This window comes from Mauremys reevesii, linkage group 26 (genome assembly GCF_016161935.1).
Source record: "Mauremys reevesii isolate NIE-2019 linkage group 26, ASM1616193v1, whole genome shotgun sequence".
Lineage (NCBI taxonomy): Eukaryota > Metazoa > Chordata > Testudines > Geoemydidae > Mauremys > Mauremys reevesii.
This window is the reverse complement of record NC_052648.1, coordinates 9962461-9981524: the sequence shown is the minus strand read 5'-3', so window position 1 is coordinate 9981524 and position 19064 is coordinate 9962461. Positions and strand designations below refer to the sequence as shown.

The following is a 19064-nucleotide window of genomic DNA, read 5'->3' as shown; positions in this document are numbered from 1 at the left end:
AGCGATATTAAATTAAGGTGCAAAATAGCAGAGGCATTTTTCTAGTGAACATTTATTATAGCAGGGAATTGGGAAGAGGGAGATAGGGAAAGAGAGAGAGCGAAAGAAGGAAAAAAAGAAAAGCTAAAGGGACAGAACTTTGGAATGTCTCACTAACAAAGGATAACCACGTACTTCAGAGCAATAAATCAAAGCAGGAGTGGGTTGTGCATGCTCATCCATAAGAAATACAACTAATAAATGTGCTATGCTGCTCCTATTGCATTTTCTCTTTGCACCAGCTAAAGGGGATGTCTGCATTGTTATGTTTATAGCTGCTCATCGTGTTAGAACAGGTATTCTTTCTATTTATATAGAAATAGTCTGCTATATTGCTAATGTAGCCAATGATTTTCGTTTATTTAGTCTATGCACAAGTTGCACTCATTTTAACGCCCACTAGTATGGGATGCATAAATATTTGTTTTTGTACATTGCCAGTGCTTTATGTTCAGAGAAAGATGTTTTTCCCCTTATGTTTTAATTCAAATGGACTATTTCAGCCGTGCAAATACCATGCTGCATGTAGTATTTCATAGTGAAAGGTTAGGTGGGTAAATCAGCAAACGGCCCTTTCTGCAAACTTCCTCCAGGTGGCTGTGGTGGTTTCTCTTCCTACAAACACCCCATCTCAAAAGCCCCCCACACAACTAGGCATGACGGCCAGTCCGAGGTCAGGGTTAGGACAATAGGAGATGAATAATGCCAGTCAGAACCCAGGGGCATTGGCAGAACTGTGCTGAGGGTCCGGGACTGGAATAGCAAGGATTGCTAATAAATTGAGATTGTGACCTACTGTCGGAGTTAGACTGAACTCAGGATCGGAACAGCAGGCCAGCTTTTAGAAGCACCGGTAGAGATGACTGGAGAACCTCGTATTGTAATAATAAGGGTTTTTGTCTATCACAAATGGGGTACGTTGACGACGCAGCATGGAAGAGTTAGTAAAGGAATGGCAAGGCGTGCAGCAGGTTGGCATTCAGGTGCATTGACAGCTGTGTGAGGACTCAGGGACGGCATACCAGCAAAGCTCTGCAGATCAGGCTTGCGGTGCTTGGGAGAGCTGTGTGGATAAGAAGCTTGCACATCACCTGCCTGTACTGTACCTAGTCCTAATCAGCGCTGTTAATCTCTCTCTTACATAGAATTCGCTGTGCCTTATGGCTGGGACATGTGCTATTTGCTTAACACAGATTCTCATATAGCAATGTCTCTGTTTTGACAGTGACGTTCCTTGTCGCTGGAAACAGGCTCAGGCTTGTGACATGCTGTCAATTCACCGGTGGGTGGGTGACAAGTAATGTGTGATATGTTCCTGCTATTTACGGTTCGTTGGAACCAAGAGGACTGACATGACTTCATCATTGACTTGGATAATGGAGCAGAGAGTACGCTTATACATTTTGCAAATGAACTAAACTGGGAGAGGTTGCAAGGACTTTAGAGGGCGGGATTAGAATTCAAAACGACCTTAACAAATTGGAGAATTGGTCTGAATTCAACAAGATGAAATTCAATAAAGACAAGTGCAAAGTATTTCACTCAAGGAAAAATCAAATGTACAACTACAAAAGAGGGAATAACTGGCTAGAAAAGGATCTGGAGGGTACAGTGGAGATCAGACTGAATATAAGTCAACAATGTGATGCTGTTGCAGAAAAGGCTAATATCATTATGGGGTGCATTACCAGAATGGTTGTATGTAAGACACGGAAGGTAACTGTCCCACTGTTATAAAGAGGACTCGGATCAATTGTTCTCCGTGTCCACTGAACAGGGCCAGCTCCAGGCACCAGCCCAGCAAGCCGGTGCTTGGGGCGGCCAACAGAGAGGGGCGGCACGTCCAGCTCTTCGGCGGCAATTCGGTGGCGGGTCCCTCACTCCCTCTTGGAGCGAAGGCCCTGCCACTGAATTGCCGCCGAAGACTGAAGCGGCGGCGGTAGAGCAGATTGCGATCACGGATTTTTTTTTTTCCTTTTTGCTGTTTGGGGCGGCAAAAACCCTGGAGCCAACCCTGGCACTGAAGGCAGGACAAGAAGTAATGGGCTTACTCTGCAGCAAGGGAGATTTAGGTTAGGAAAAACTTTATAAGGATAGTTAAGCTCTGGACCAGGCTTCCAAGGGAGGTTGTAAAATCCCCATCACTGGAGGTTTTTACGAAATGGACAAACACCTGTAAAGGATCATAGAATCATAGAATCATAGAATCTCAGGGTTGGAAGGGACCTCAGGAGGTCATCTAGTCCAACCCCCTGCTCAAAGCAGGACCAAACCCAACTAAATCATCCCAGCCAGGGCTTTGTCAAGCCTGACCTTAAAAACCTCTAAGGAAGGAGATTCCACCACCTCCCTAGGTTACCCATTCCAGTTCTTCACCACCCTACTAGTGAAAAAGTTTTGCCTAATGTCCAACTTAAACCTCCCCCTCTGCAACTTGAGACCATTACTCCTTGTTCTGTCATCTTCTACCACTGAGAACAGTCTAGATCCTTCCTCTTTGGAACCCCCTTTCACGTAGTTGAAAGCAGCTATCAAATCCCCCCTCATTCTTCTCTTCTGCAGACTAAACAATCCCAGTTCCCTCAGCCTCTCCTCATAAGTCATGTGCTCCAGCCCCCTAATCATTTTTGTTGCCCTCCGCTGGATTCTCTCCAATTTATTCACATCCTTCTTGTAGTGTGGGGCCCAAAACTGGACACACAACTCCAAATGAGGCCTCACCAGTGCTGAGTAGAGGGGAATGATCACATCCCTCGATCTGCTGGAAATGCCCCTACTTATACAACCCAAAATGCCATTAGCCTTCTTGGCAACAAGGGCACACTGTTGACTCATATTCATCTTTTCGTCCACCGTAACCCCTAGGTCCTTTTCTGCAGAACTGCTGCCCAGCCATTCGGTCCCTAGTCTGTAGCAGTGCATGGGATTCTTCCATCCTAAGTGCAGGACTCTGCACTTGTCCTTGTTGAACCTCATCATATTTCTTTTGGCCCAATCCTCTAATTTGTCTAGGTAACTCTGTATCCTATCCCTACCCTCCAGCATATCAACCACTCCTCCCAGTTTAGTGTCATCTGCAAACTTGCTAAGGGTGCAGTCCACACCATCCTCCAGATCGTTAATGAAGATATTGAATAAAACCGGCCCCAGCACCGACCCTTGGGGCACTCCACTTGATGATCTAGGTTTACTTGGTCCTGCCTCAGTGCAGGGGGCTCAACTTAATAACCTCCCGAGGTCCTTTCCAGACCGACATTTCTGTGATTCTATGACCATACTGAACACAAATACAGGTGTTTCGTTAGTAAACAACATTATTAATCTTTCAGGTTTTCTCTCTCGATAATGACAAAAAGATCCACTTTGGCGTATGTTGCAGTAGGGATTAATTGTAGTAAACATTAAGACTGCGTTTTTCAAAGCTGCTTAGTGAGTCTGGATGTCTAATTTCCATTAATTTTCATGGGACTTGGGTGTCCAAATCCCTTCGTTATAGTTGTCCTCACAGGCTCCAAATGGGGTTGGGGACACAGCGTGCTGGGCATTGGACGAACACGATAGGAGACAATCCCTACGCCAGTAGCGCTTACAATCTAAAGGACACAAAGCAGACAAAGAACAGGGGAAGGGGATATGACATACAAACAAAGAAATATGCTAAGGAACTGGTAAATGAATATAGTGAAGCTGTGGTAGTTACATGTGGTGCTGGTGGTTTTAACAGAGACAGAGTGGGGCTAGCAGGAATGAGGAAGGTTAGTCAGAGTAAGTTATATGTGTGAGAACAGAACACTGGGATTTTTGGCTTTGAAAAAGAAGAGGAGTAAAACCTGCAAAAAGGCGAAGGGCCAGATTTTAGGTGCCCAGGTGCTTTTGAAAATCCCATTAGGCACCTAGCTGCATCTTTTGACACTTAAATACCTTTAAAAATCTGCCCCTTAGTGAGATTTAGGCTCCTAAGTTACGTAGGAGCCTTTGAAATTTTTCCTCAGGATTCATAAAAGTTCAAGAAGGGTTTATCAGTGGTGTAACTGGAAACACTAATAATAAAAATATTGTGTGGGAACTATAGGATACAGAAACCACTGTGTTTAGGGAGCTGATACCACTCATCTTTATGATTTAACTAGCACTTTATGTCTTCAAAGTATTTTACAGACATTAACTAATTAATCCTTATACTCCTTGGTTAGAAAGTAAAGATTATTAGCTCTGTTGTATAGATGGGGAAACAGGCACAGGAAGGTGAAGGGACCTGCCCCAGGCCACCTGCTGAGTCAGCAGCAGAGCTGGGATTGGAATTTAAGAGCAGATTTGGGCAAATAATGGATTTTTCAGTTCTCTGGCAACTCAATTTAAAAAATAAAAATGTTTAATTTCAGGTCAAACCAAAACCAAACACTCTCAATTTTTTTGAGTGAATTGAAAAGTTAGAAAATTTCAAGTCAGGTTGAAACAAAAAGTTGAATTTTTTTGTTTCGATTTTGGGCATTTTTTATACCATGCAATGGAGGGGAGGAGGGCTCACCTCCCTTGTGACCTTCGCCTCAGTGATTAGAGTAGTCCCTGAAATGTGGGAGACCTAGGTCTAGTTCTCCCTCTGCCCGAGGTGGAGAAGGGACAGTGTCCTAGCCACTGGGCTATGGGATATTCTGGTGTGGGTCTTTCTCAATGAATAATTAAATATTCATTGGCGCACCGACTTGAAATTGGGTCTCCCACATCCTAGGCAAATGCCCCAACCACCACGTCATAGATCATCGTCTCTCTCTTTCCCTGGTACAAGGAGTAGTCGTTGTTAGAGGACTTATTCCTTCACCTGCTCACTTCCCTGGTCCTTCTCGCATGAACAGAGAGCAACAATATCCCAAGTCCAAAGGTGCAAACAATTCAATGTTTATTGGGGTGAACTTCCAGCAAGCATGATTCCAGTTTCCTTCCTCAGTGTCCCCCTTCCCAGCTCTGACACCACAGAGCCTTGCCTGTGTCCCTGTTCCCATTCCCCCACCCCCAGTCCCTGTTCCCATTCTCCCCACTTTACTTCCTGATTGACTGCAGATTATATAGTAAAACTTGAGTTCTGCTTAGCTATACCTTAACCAATCATGTTACTGAAATTTAACTAACCCATCCTAAACATATTGTAACATGATTATTTAACCAATTATATCCCATCACCTTAATTGGTTTATGATGTATATTTGGTTGTCGTGGTAATTGAATCTTGTGTTACTATGGCAACTGAGTTAGATTATTAGGGGATAACTCAGCCAGTTTTGGCTAGTTAATCTGTTGCCCCCAAGGATATAACAGTTTACACCCAACAGAATTAAGTATACAGCAGACAGAAACAATCACAGAACCAGACAGAGATTATACAGACAAACAACAGGGAAGTGGAGACTACAGTGATAGAACAATACAGAAATGAGGATTTTACACCCCAGCTATTGATAAGTGAGTTCTTGCCAGACAGGATGCTATCAAACTAAGTTTTCTTTAAATCTTTTAGGCTCATCCCTTTCTCTGGAGGTGATAGATCAGATCACCTTTCTAACAGCCCCAGATTGCCTGATTTCATTGTGATTAGTTTGGGATGTGAGGATGTGACCATTTGCTTCCCAGCCTCTGCTGCTTAGCCAAAGGCCTTACTTAGCCTAAGAACAGGGCCTTAGACTGTCACCAGGGGCGGCTCTAGACACCAGCGCACCAAGCAGGCGCTTGGGGCGGCCGTTTCCCATGGGGGCGGCATTTGGCTCCGGTGGAGCTCCCGCCGGCATGACTGCGGCAGGTCCGCTGGTCCCGGGCTCCGGTGGACCTGCCGCAGGCATGCCGGCGGGAGCTCCACCGGAGCCGCGGGAAGAGGGGACCCGCCGCGGGACCGGGGAAGGGCGGCGCAGCGCTCCGCGCTGCTTGGGGCAGCCTACTGTCTAGAGCCGCCCCTGACTGTCACAGTGAGAAAAGGCCCTCAACAGGCAGACAGTGATTTTGATTCTTTCTTTTATACCTCTATAACTAGCTAAGTGATAAGAAAACACCTAAATTCTCAAAGTATAGACCTAGGGTGACCAGATGTCCTGATTTTATAGGAACAGTTCTGATTTTTGGGTCTTTTTCTTATATAGGCTCCTATTACCCCCCCCTCACCGTCCCGATTTTTCACATTTGCTGTCTGGTCACCCTATATAGACCAGGGGTAGGCAACCTATGGCACATGTGCCGAAGGTGGAACTCGAGCTGATTTTCAGCGGCACTCACACTGCCCGGGTCCTGGCCACCGGTCCAGGGGACTCTGCATTTTAATTTAATTTTAAATGACGTTTCTTAAACATTTTAAAAACCTTATTTACTTTACATACAACAATAGTTTAGTTATATATTATAGACGTATAGAAAGACACCTTCTAAAAATGTTAAAATGTATGACCGGCACGCGAAACCTTACATCAGAGTGAATAACTGAAGACTCGGCGCACCACTTCTGAAAGGTTGCAGACCCCTGGTATAGACCTTTGCAGATGCGCCTGAATATCTATATCCTAACAATTGTCATCAGGAATGATTCTGTCAGATATTCAAGGTTTCAATTTTCTCTGATCAGTTTTACCTGGAGTTACTTCATTGACTTCAATGGCCTTTCTCCTGATCTACACAAATGAAAGTGAAAAGATAGGTCCTCCATCTTGAATAGTCTCACAACCCTAACCCCATACAGACAGGCAAACCTCTTTTGCTTAAAGGTGCAGTACAGCAAGAACAGAATCTTCCCTATATTCACCACACACGTAATCTTGGCCTAATACAGTCCAGCACAAGACAAACACTAGAAGCTAAAATTACAGACAACACCGAGCAGTCATGAATTGAGTTCATATTGTCCATGTTCAATTTGTGTTACAATGACCAGGTTTCTTAAAGGAAAGTATTCCAAGTTTATCACGTGGGTCTGTTTCAGCAGAACTGGTGATGTCGTTTAGTAAAATTGGCATAGATCCATTGGCTACAGAGCAGCTATGCTAATTCACACCAGCGAAAGATCTGGACCAGTAGCTTCTTCCAGCTGTGTGGAACTAGAACCCAAAGAGTCTGCTGCCCAGTCAGCCTCTGTTCTAGGCACTTATTAAAATTAAGTTATTGTGAACAAAAGGACGTTCAGCCTCCTTTGGGGAAAAAGCATGTAAATATGCAGGTTATTGCTGATTCCAAAGTATGAACACATTGTACTGCACAATGCAGTACTGTACATAGAGTCAGGTCCGTTATTGCATAGAACAGGGAACTGGTCGTGGTATCTGAATGTTTTGTTTCTCAAGGCTAAGCAGAAACAACTGATTTGTCAATCTACCCACAAGAAGATGTTAATTACACCTGAAGGATTTGCACTTAAAACTGAAAATAAGAATGCATTGTAGTAAATCTAAACTGAGATTTTAAAAATACTAGGGGAAGTTAAAATTCCATTAAAATCAAAGGATGTTATGAGTCTAAATCCCGTGGATAGCTTTGATAACCTCAATGAGAATGTCTGAGTCTCCAATCAGATAATTAGAAAATGATGACATCAAATTATGGCTGGCCTTGATGGGTGTACAGGGGAGTAGGAGAGAGCAAAAGGTAGAAGATATCAGTACAGTTAATATTTGCAGGGATTTCAAAGTTCTGATAACAGAACTAGGACTAGGCCTCGGAGTTCTGACCAGCTCAAAAGGAATTTCTATTGGTCCAACCTTAGGGTTTCTAGCACTATCGAACAGGTAGACATAATAACTTTCAGATTCCCAGAGGTAACACAAGGGTACAAACTAAAATTGACCAGCTAAAAAAATGCAACAGACCTGCTGGTCACGGTACTTGTTATTCACAATTCTTTCAGTGACAGCTTGGTTCTCAGGGGAAATATTTCCAAATTATGATTCATGCAAATATTTTTATCCTACAGACTAAGATTTAGCCACCAATCACAGAGCCGAAACAATAAATTCTGAACTGTGTTTCTTGACAGGGGAAGCCGCAACGGCATCTAGTGTCACAACAAAAGACATGTCCACAGAAGTGTATGAGAGTACAACCCTTCCCACCACTTTTGACCCTACCACAGATATTGCATTCGGGAGTACAGACACCATAGGCCGGAGCACCATGGAGAAGTCAAGTCCTCCCCCACTTGACACTACAACTAAGGTGGGCACCACTGATGGAACTGAGAGCACCACCAGCCTCTTTTTCTCAAGTCCATCAGCTGAGACAACCTCGGAAAATGAAACGCCACATTCTCAGACGACGAGTGTCACTGAGACCTCCAGCCAATTTGAGATCAACACATCTGAGTCCCTGCCAAATAGAGACTCAGTCACAACCATCCGACTCTCCAGTAACCCTTCTGGTACTGTAAGTCCAAAGGATGCCTTCACAACTGCAGAAAACACAACTGTTGTGTCAAACATCAGCAAGCCTGCTGGGACGACAACTGGAGAAGACACGACAAGAATAGCAGAGACCAGCACGGATCTCTTCCACCCCACTATGTCATCTGAGTCCACAAAAGAGTCCACAACAACAGGTACAAGTGCAACTACAGAGAAGATCAGCGCCTCTCTCGCCACAAGCCCAGTACAAGACACGTCAGCCCTGGCCAGCACTTCAGCAGCTGGATCAAGGCCAACGTCTCAAGGGAGCACTCCCTTCCCTGAGACGGGCACTGTACCAACCGAGACATCTCCTGCTGGGCCACACACCAGCACTGCAGCTGAGACGACAACAAGCACGCTCCGCAGCACTACTGACAGTGGCACAAGCCCAAACACCTCCCTCCCCGGAACACCGGTGGAAACCACAGAGATGGCTGGAAGCTCCCTATCTGCTGAGACCACCACTGGCTCTGTAACTAGTCCCCTCCGTGCAGAAACATCGACAACTCCAAGCGGTGCAACTGCTGGGACACCCAGCACTACGCACACAATGGGACCTACTTCGGCTGCGGAAAGCGCTACCCCGCTTCATACTACACTTCAGGTGGGCACCACTGCTGGAACTGAGAGCACCACCGGCCTCTTTTTCTCAAGTCCATCAGCTGAGAGCACTACGGAAAAGGCAACGCCACCTTCTCAGACGACGAGTGTCGCTGAGACCTCCAGCCAAGCCGATATCACAACATCTGAGTCCCTAACAAATAGAGACACTCTCACAACCGTTGCACTCTCTAGTAACCCTTCTGTTACTGCAACTCCAAGGGACACCTTCACAACAGCAGAAAGCACCACCGCTGTGCCACACACCAGTTCACCTGGTGGGACGACAACTGCAGAAGACACCACTAGAGTAGCAGACACCAGCACAGTTTCCTTCCATCCCACCACGTCATCTGAGTCCACAAAAGAGTCTGCAAGCAAATCTACTTCCATGACAGACTCGTCTCAGACGACTTCCCGGACTGACAGGACGTTAAGTGTTGGGAGCAGCCCCCCAGAGAACTCATTTGTAAGCACCGCAGAGGGCACTACGACATCAGCTACACCTACCGGAGCAAGTACCTCGATAGAAAGGGAAATATCCACAGTTCTCCCAGGAATCAGTAGTCCCCAGGCAACGGCTGAAATTTTGGGCACCACTAATGCACCAGGAGAAATCACAACTGTCTCTCCTGCAATTCCATCAGGCAGGTCCACAGAGATGTCCGGAAGCACATCTCCTCCCACCACTTTTGTGCCTCTCACCGCTACTACAGAGGGCAGCTCAGGCACCGTAGCCCAGAGTACGGCGCAAAAATCAAACCCTATCACCTCTACCATAGCGGAGACCAGCACCTCTGAAGGCATTAGCGTAACAGCGGAGATGCCCACTTCTTCAACAGTAACTTCTAGCCCTAGTGAGACGAGCACTATTCCTGCAAAGACAACTTCAAATTTATTTCCTTCTAGTGCAAGAACTGAATCCACAGGAATGGGTACAAGTTCACCTGCTGAGCAGACCAGCGCCTCTCGCCACAAGCCCAGTACAAGACACGTCAGCCCTGGCCAGCACTTCAGCAGCTGGATCAAGGCCAACGTCTCAAGGAGCACTCCCTTCCCTGAGACGGGCACTGTACCAACCGAGACATCTCCTGCTGGGCACACACCAGCACTGCAGCTGAGACGACAACAAGCACGCTCCGCAGCACTACTGACAGTGGCACAAGCCCAAACACCTCCTCCCGGAACATCGGTGGAAACCACAGAGATGGCTGGAAGCTCCTATCTGCTGAGACCACCACTGGCTCTGTAACTAGTCCTCCGTGCAGAAACATCGACAACTCCAAGCGGTGCAACTGCTGGGACACCCAGCACTACGCACACAATGGGACCTACTTCGCCGCGGAAAGCGCTACCCCGCTTCATACTACACTTCAGGTGGGCACCACTGCTGGAACTGAGAGCACCACCGGCCTCTTTTTCTCAAGTCCATCAGCTGAGAGCACTACGGAAAAGGCAACGATACCTTCTCAGACGACGAGTGTCGCTGAGACCTCCAGCCAAGCCGAGATCACAACATCTGAGTCCCTAACAAATAGAGACACTCTCACAACCGTTCCACTCTCTAGTAACCCTTCTGTTACTGCAACTCCAAGGGACACCTTCACAACAGCAGAAAGCACCACCGCTGTGCCACACACCAGTTCACCTGGTGGGACGACAACTGCAGAAGACACCACTAGAGTAGCAGACACCAGCACAGTTTCCTTCCATCCCACCACGTCATCTGAGTCCACAAAAGAGTCTGCAAGCAAATCTACTTCCATGACAGACTCGTCTCAGACGACGTCCCGGACTGACAGGACGTTAAGTGTTGGGAGCAGCCCCCCAGAGAACTCATTTGTAAGCACCGCAGAGGGCACTACGACATCAGCTACACCTACCGGAGCAAGTACCTCGATAGAAAGGCAAATATCCACAGTTCTCCCAGGAATCAGTAGTCCCCAGGCAACGACTGAAACTTTGGGCACCACTAATGCACCAGGAGAAATCACAACTGTCTCTCCTGCAATTCCATCAGGCAGGTCCACAGAGATGTCCGGAAGCACATCTCCTCCCACCACTTTTGTGCCTCTCACCGCTACTACAGAGGGCAGCTCAGGCACCGTAGCCCAGAGTACGGCGCAAAAATCAAACCCTATCACCTCTACCATAGCGGAGACCAGCACCTCTGAAGGCATTAGCGTAACAGCGGAGATGCCCACTTCTTCAACAGTAACTTCTAGCCCTAGTGAGACGAGCACTATTCCTGCAAAGACAACTTCAAATTTATTTCCTTCTAGTGCAAGAACTGAATCCACAGGAATGGGTACAAGTTCACCTGCTGAGCAGACCAGCGCCTCTCTCGCCACAAGCCCAGTACAAGACACGTCAGCCCTGGCCAGCACTTCAGCAGCTGGATCAAGGCCAACGTCTCAAGGGAGCACTCCCTTCCCTGAGACGGGCACTGTACCAACCGAGACATCTCCTGCTGGGCCACACACCAGCACTGCAGCTGAGACGACAACAAGCACGCTCCGCAGCACTACTGACAGTGGCACAAGCCCAAACACCTCCCTCCCCGGAACATCGGTGGAAACCACAGAGATGGCTGGAAGCTCCCTATCTGCTGAGACCACCACTGGCTCTGTAACTAGTCCCCTCCCTGCAGGAACATCGACAACTCCAAGCGGTGCAACTGTTGGGACAGCCAGCACTACGCACACAATGGGACCTACTTCGGCTGCGGAAAGCGCTACCCCGCTTCATACTACACTTCAGGTGGGCACCACTGCTGGAACTGAGAGCACCACCGGCCTCTTTTTCTCAAGTCCATCAGCTGAGAGCACTACGGAAAAGGCAACGCCACCTTCTCAGACGACGAGTGTCGCTGAGACCTCCAGCCAAGCCGAGATCACAACATCTGAGTCCCTAACAAGTAGAGACACTGTCACAACCCTTCCACTCTCCAGTAACCCTTCTGTTACTGCAACTCCAAGGGACACCTTCACAACAGCAGAAAGCACCACCGCTGTGCCACACACCAGTTCACCTGGTGGGACGAAAACTGCAGAAGACACCACTAGAGTAGCAGACACCAGCACAGTTTCCTTCCATCCCACCACGTCATCTGAGTCCACAAAAGAGTCTGCAAGCAAATCTACTTCCATGACAGACTCGTCTCAGACGACTTCCCGGACTGACAGGACGTTAAGTGTTGGGAGCAGCCCCCCAGAGAACTCATTTGTAAGCACCGCAGAGAGCACAACAACATCAGCTACGCCTACCAGAGCAAGTACCTCGATAGAAAGGGAAATATCCACAGTTCTCCCAGGAATCAGTAGTCCCCAGGCAACGGCTGAAATTTTGGGCACCACTAATGCACCAGGAGAAATCACAACTGTCTCTCCTGCAATTCCATCAGGCAGGTCCACAGAGATGTCCGGAAGCACATCTCCTCCCACCACTTTTGTGCCTCTCACCGCTACTACAGAGGGCAGCTCAGGCACCGTAGCCCAGAGTACGGCGCAAAAATCAAACCCTATCACCTCTACCATAGCGGAGACCAGCACCTCTGAAGGCATTAGCGTAACAGCGGAGATGCCCACTTCTTCAACAGTAACTTCTAGCCCTAGTGAGACGAGCACTATTCCTGCAAAGACAACTTCAAATTTATTTCCTTCTAGTGCAAGAACTGAATCCACAGGAATGGGTACAAGTTCACCTGCTGAGCAGACCAGCGCCTCTCTCGCCACAAGCCCAGTACAAGACACGTCAGCCCTGGCCAGCACTTCAGCAGCTGGATCAAGGCCAACGTCTCAAGGGAGCACTCCCTTCCCTGAGACGGGCACTGTACCAACCGAGACATCTCCTGCTGGGCCACACACCAGCACTGCAGCTGAGACGACAACAAGCACGCTCCGCAGCACTACTGACAGTGGCACAAGCCCAAACACCTCCCTCCCCGGAACATCGGTGGAAACCACAGAGATGGCTGGAAGCTCCCTATCTGCTGAGACCACCACTGGCTCTGTAACTAGTCCCCTCCGTGCAGAAACATCGACAACTCCAAGCGGTGCAACTGCTGGGACACCCAGCACCTCGCACACAATGGGACCTACTTCGCCGCGGAAAGCGCTACCCCGCTTCATACTACACTTCAGGTGGGCACCACTGCTGGAACTGAGAGCACCACCGGCCTCTTTTTCTCAAGTCCATCAGCTGAGAGCACTACGGAAAAGGCAACGCCACCTTCTCAGACGACGAGTGTCGCTGAGACCTCCAGCCAAGCCGATATCACAACATCTGAGTCCCTAACAAATAGAGACACTCTCACAACCGTTGCACTCTCTAGTAACCCTTCTGTTACTGCAACTCCAAGGTACACCTTCACAACAGCAGAAAGCACCACCGCTGTGCCACACACCAGTTCACCTGGTGGGACGACAACTGCAGAAGACACCACTAGAGTAGCAGACACCAGCACAGTTTCCTTCCATCCCACCACGTCATCTGAGTCCACAAAAGAGTCTGCAAGCAAATCTACTTCCATGACAGACTCGTCTCAGACGACTTCCCGGACTGACAGGACGTTAAGTGTTGGGAGCAGCCCCCCAGAGAACTCATTTGTAAGCACCGCAGAGGGCACTACGACATCAGCTACACCTACCGGAGCAAGTACCTCGATAGAAAGGGAAATATCCACAGTTCTCCCAGGAATCAGTAGTCCCCAGGCAACGGCTGAAATTTTGGGCACCACTAATGCACCAGGAGAAATCACAACTGTCTCTCCTGCAATTCCATCAGGCAGGTCCACAGAGATGTCCGGAAGCACATCTCCTCCCACCACTTTTGTGCCTCACACCGCTACTACAGAGGGCAGCTCAGGCACCGTAGCCCAGAGTACGGCGCAAAAATCAAACCCTATCACCTCTACCATAGCGGAGACCAGCACCTCTGAAGGCATTAGCGTAACAGCGGAGATGCCCACTTCTTCAACAGTAACTTCTAGCCCTAGTGAGACGAGCACTATTCCTGCAAAGACAACTTCAAATTTATTTCCTTCTAGTGCAAGAACTGAATCCACAGGAATGGGTACAAGTTCACCTGCTGAGCAGACCAGCGCCTCTCTCGCCACAAGCCCAGTACAAGACACGTCAGCCCTGGCCAGCACTTCAGCAGCTGGATCAAGGCCAACGTCTCAAGGGAGCACTCCCTTCCCTGAGACGGGCACTGTACCAACCGAGACATCTCCTGCTGGGCCACACACCAGCACTGCAGCTGAGACGACAACAAGCACGCTCCGCAGCACTACTGACAGTGGCACAAGCCGAAACACCTCCCTGCCCGGAACATCGGTGGAAACCACAGAGATGGCTGGAAGCTCCCTATCTGCTGAGACCACCACTGGCTCTGTAACTAGTCTCCTCCGTGCAGAAACATCGACAACTCCAAGCGGTGCAACTGCTGGGACACCCAGCACTACGCACACAATGGGACCTACTTCGGCAGCAGAAAGCGCTACCCCGCTTCATACTACACTTCAGGTGGGCACCACTGCTGGAACTGAGAGCACCACCGGCCTCTTTTTCTCAAGTCCATCAGCTGAGAGCACTACGGAAAAGGCAACGCCACCTTCTCAGACGACGAGTGTCGCTGAGACCTCCAGCCAAGCCGAGATCACAACATCTGAGTCCCTAACAAATAGAGACACTCTCACAACCGTTCCACTCTCTAGTAACCCTTCTGTTACTGCAACTCCAAGGGACACCTTCACAACAGCAGAAAGCACCACCGCTGTGCCACACACCAGTTCACCTGGTGGGACGACAACTGCAGAAGACACCACTAGAGTAGCAGACACCAGCACAGTTTCCTTCCATCCCACCACGTCATCTGAGTCCACAAAAGAGTCTGCAAGCAAATCTACTTCCATGACAGACTCGTCTCAGACGACTTCCCGGACTGACAGGACGTTAAGTGTTGGGAGCAGCCCCCCAGAGAACTCATTTGTAAGCACCGCAGAGGGCACTACGACATCAGCTACACCTACCGGAGCAAGTACCTCGATAGAAAGGCAAATATCCACAGTTCTCCCAGGAATCAGTAGTCCCCAGGCAACGGCTGAAACTTTGGGCACCACTAATGCACCAGGAGAAATCACAACTGTCTCTCCTGCAATTCCATCAGGCAGGTCCACAGAGATGTCCGGAAGCACATCTCCTCCCACCACTTTTGTGCCTCTCACCGCTACTACAGAGGGCAGCTCAGGCACCGTAGCCCAGAGTACGGCGCAAAAATCAAACCCTATCACCTCTACCATAGCGGAGACCAGCACCTCTGAAGGCATTAGCGTAACAGCGGAGATGCCAACTTCTTCAACAGTAACTTCTAGCCCTAGTGAGACGAGCACTATTCCTGCAAAGACAACTTCAAATTTATTTCCTTCTAGTGCAAGAACTGAATCCACAGGAATGGGTACAAGTTCACCTGCTGAGCAGACCAGCGCCTCTCTCGCCACAAGCCCAGTACAAGACACGTCAGCCCTGGCCAGCACTTCAGCAGCTGGATCAAGGCCAACGTCTCAAGGAGCACTCCTTCCTGAGACGGGCACTGTACCAACCGAGACATCTCCTGCTGGGCCACACACCAGCACTGCAGCTGAGACGACAACAAGCACGCTCCGCAGCACTACTGACAGTGGCACAAGCCCAAACACCTCCCTCCCCGGAACATCGGTGGAAACCACAGAGATGGCTGGAAGCTCCCTATCTGCTGAGACCACCACTGGCTCTGTAACTAGTCCCCTCCGTGCAGAAACATCGACAACTCCAAGCGGTGCAACTGCTGGGACACCCAGCACTACGCACACAATGGGACCTACTTCGGCTGCGGAAAGCGCTACCCCGCTTCATACTACACTTCAGGTGGGCACCACTGCTGGAACTGAGAGCACCACCGGCCTCTTTTTCTCAAGTCCATCAGCTGAGAGCACTACGGAAAAGGCAACGCCACCTTCTCAGACGACGAGTGTCGCTGAGACCTCCAGCCAAGCCGAGATCACAACATCTGAGTCCCTAACAAATAGAGACACTCTCACAACCGTTCCACTCTCTAGTAACCCTTCTGTTACTGCAACTCCAAGGGACACCTTCACAACAGCAGAAAGCACCACCGCTGTGCCACACACCAGTTCACCTGGTGGGACGACAACTGCAGAAGACACCACTAGAGTAGCAGTCACCAGCACAGTTTCCTTCCATCCCACCACGTCATCTGAGTCCACAAAAGAGTCTGCAAGCAAATCTACTTCCATGACAGACTCGTCTCAGACGACTTCCCGGACTGACAGGACGTTAAGTGTTGGGAGCAGCCCCCCAGAGAACTCATTTGTAAGCACCGCAGAGGGCACTACGACATCAGCTACACCTACCGGAGCAAGTACCTCGATAGAAAGGGAAATATCCACAGTTCTCCCAGGAATCAGTAGTCCCCAGGCAACGGCTGAAACTTTGGGCACCACTAATGCACCAGGAGAAATCACAACTGTCTCTCCTGCAATTCCATCAGGCAGGTCCACAGAGATGTCCGGAAGCACATCTCCTCCCACCACTTTTGTGCCTCTCACCGCTACTACAGAGGGCAGCTCAGGCACCGTAGCCCAGAGTACGGCGCAAAAATCAAGCCCTATCACCTCTACCATAGTGGAGACCAGCACCTCTAAAGGCACTAGCGTAACAGCGGAGATGCCCACTTCTTCAACAGTAACTTCTAGCCCTAGTGAGACGAGCACTATTCCTGCAAAGACAACTTCAAATTTATTTCCTTCTAGTGCAAGAACTGAATCCACAGGAATGGGTACAAGTTCACCTGCTGAGCAGACCAGCGCCTCTCTCGCCACAAGCCCAGTACAAGAAATGTCAGCCCTGGCCAGCACTTCAGCAGCTGGATCAAGGCCAACGTCTCAAGGGAGCACTCCCTTCCCTGGGACGGGCACTGTACCAACCGAGACATCTCCTGCTGGGCCACACACCAGCACTGCAGCTGAGACGACAACAAGCACGCTCCGCAGCACTACTGACAGTGGCACAAGCCCAAACACCTCCCTCCCCGGAACATCGGTGGAAACCACAGAGATGGCTGGAAGCTCCCTATCTGCTGAGACCACCACTGGCTCTGTAACTAGTCCCCTCCGTGCAGAAACATCGACAACTCCAAGCGGTGCAACTGCTGGGACACCCAGCACTACGCACACAATGGGACCTACTTCGGCTGCGGAAAGCGCTACCCCGCTTCATACTACACTTCAGGTGGGCACCACTGCTGGAACTGAGAGCACCACCGGCCTCTTTTTCTCAAGTCCATCAGCTGAGAGCACTACGGAAAAGGCAACGCCACCTTCTCAGACGACGAGTGTCGCTGAGACCTCCAGCCAAGCCGAGATCACAACATCTGAGTCCCTAACAAATAGAGACACTCTCACAACCATTCAACTCTCCAGTAACCCTTCTGTTACTGCAAGTCCAAGGGACACCTTCACAACAGCAGAAAGCACCACCGCTGTGCCACACACCAGTTCACCTGGTGGGACGAAAACTGCAGAAGACACCACTAGAGTAGCAGACACCAGCACAGTTTCCTTCCATCCCACCACGTCATCTGAGTCCACAAAAGAGTCTGCAAGCAAATCTACTTCCATGACAGACTCGTCTCAGACGACTTCCCGGACTGACAGGACGTTAAGTGTTGGGAGCAGCCCGCCAGAGAACTCATTTGTAAGCACCGCAGAGGGCACTACGACATCAGCTACACCTACCGGAGCAAGTACCTCGATAGAAAGGGAAATATCCACAGTTCTCCCAGGAATTAGTAGTCCCCAGGCAACGGTTGAAACTTTGGGCACCACTAATGCACCAGGAGAAATCACAGCTGTCTCTCCTGCAATTCCATCAGGCAGGTCCACAGAGATGTCTGGAAGCACATCTCCTCCCACCACTTTTGTGCCTCTCACCGCTACTACAGAGGGCAGCTCAGGCACCGTAGCCCAGAGTACGGCGCAAAAATCAAGCCCTATCACCTCTACCATAGCGGAGACCAGCACCTCTGAAGGCACTAGCGTAACAGCGGAGATGCCCACTTCTTCAACAGTAACTTCTAGCCCTAGTGAGACGAGCACTATTCCTGCAAAGACAACTTCAAATTTATTTCCTTCTAGTGCAAGAACTGAATCCACAGGAATGGGTACAAGTTCACCTGCTGAGCAGACCAGCGCCTCTCTCGCCACAAGCCCAGTACAAGACACGTCAGCCCTGGCCAGCACTTCAGCAGCTGGATCAAGGCCAACGTCTCAAGGGAGCACTCCCTTCCCTGAGACGGGCACTGTACCAACCGAGACATCTCCTGCTGGGACACACACCAGCACTGCAGCTGAGACGACAACAAGCACGCTGCGCAGCACTACTGACAGTGGCACAAGCCCAAACACCTCCCTGCCCGGAACATCGGTGGAAACCACAGAGATGGCTGGAAGCTCCCTATCTGCTGAGACCACCACTGGCTCTGTAACTAGTCCCCTCCCTGCAGAAACATCGACAACTCCAAGCGGTGCAACTGCTGGGACACCCAGCACTACGCACACAATGGGACCTACTTCGGCTGCGGAAAGCGCTACCCCGCTTCATACTACACTTCAGGTGGGCACCACTGCTGGAACTGAGAGCACCACCGGCCTCTTTTTCTCAAGTCCATCAGCTGAGAGCACTACGGAAAAGGCAACGCCACCTTCTCAGACGACGAGTGTCGCTGAGACCTCCAGCCAAGCCGAGATCACAACATCTGAGTCCCTAACAAATAGAGACACTCTCACAACCGTTCCACTCTCTAGTAACCCTTCTGTTACTGCAAGTCCAAGGGACACCTTCACAACAGCAGAAAGCACCACCGCTGTGCCACACACCAGTTCACCTGGTGGGACGACAACTGCAGTCGACACCACTAGAATAGCAGACACCAGCACAGTTTCCTTTCATCCCACCACGT

The 19064-nt window shown here is 49.6% G+C and overlaps 1 protein-coding gene across 1 annotated transcript; it reads left to right on the top strand.

Moving 5' to 3' along the window:
* Nucleotides 1-8079: 8079 nt before the first annotated feature.
* LOC120391954 (mucin-5AC-like) lies at nucleotides 8080-14595 on the top strand. The gene is made up of 4 exons (XM_039516220.1): nucleotides 8080-8660; nucleotides 8942-9051; nucleotides 10111-13189; nucleotides 14463-14595. The coding sequence occupies exons 1-4, from the start codon at nucleotides 8080-8082 to the stop codon at nucleotides 14593-14595; spliced, it is 3903 nt and encodes a 1300-aa protein (XP_039372154.1).
* The last annotated feature ends 4469 nt before the right edge of the window (nucleotides 14596-19064 follow it).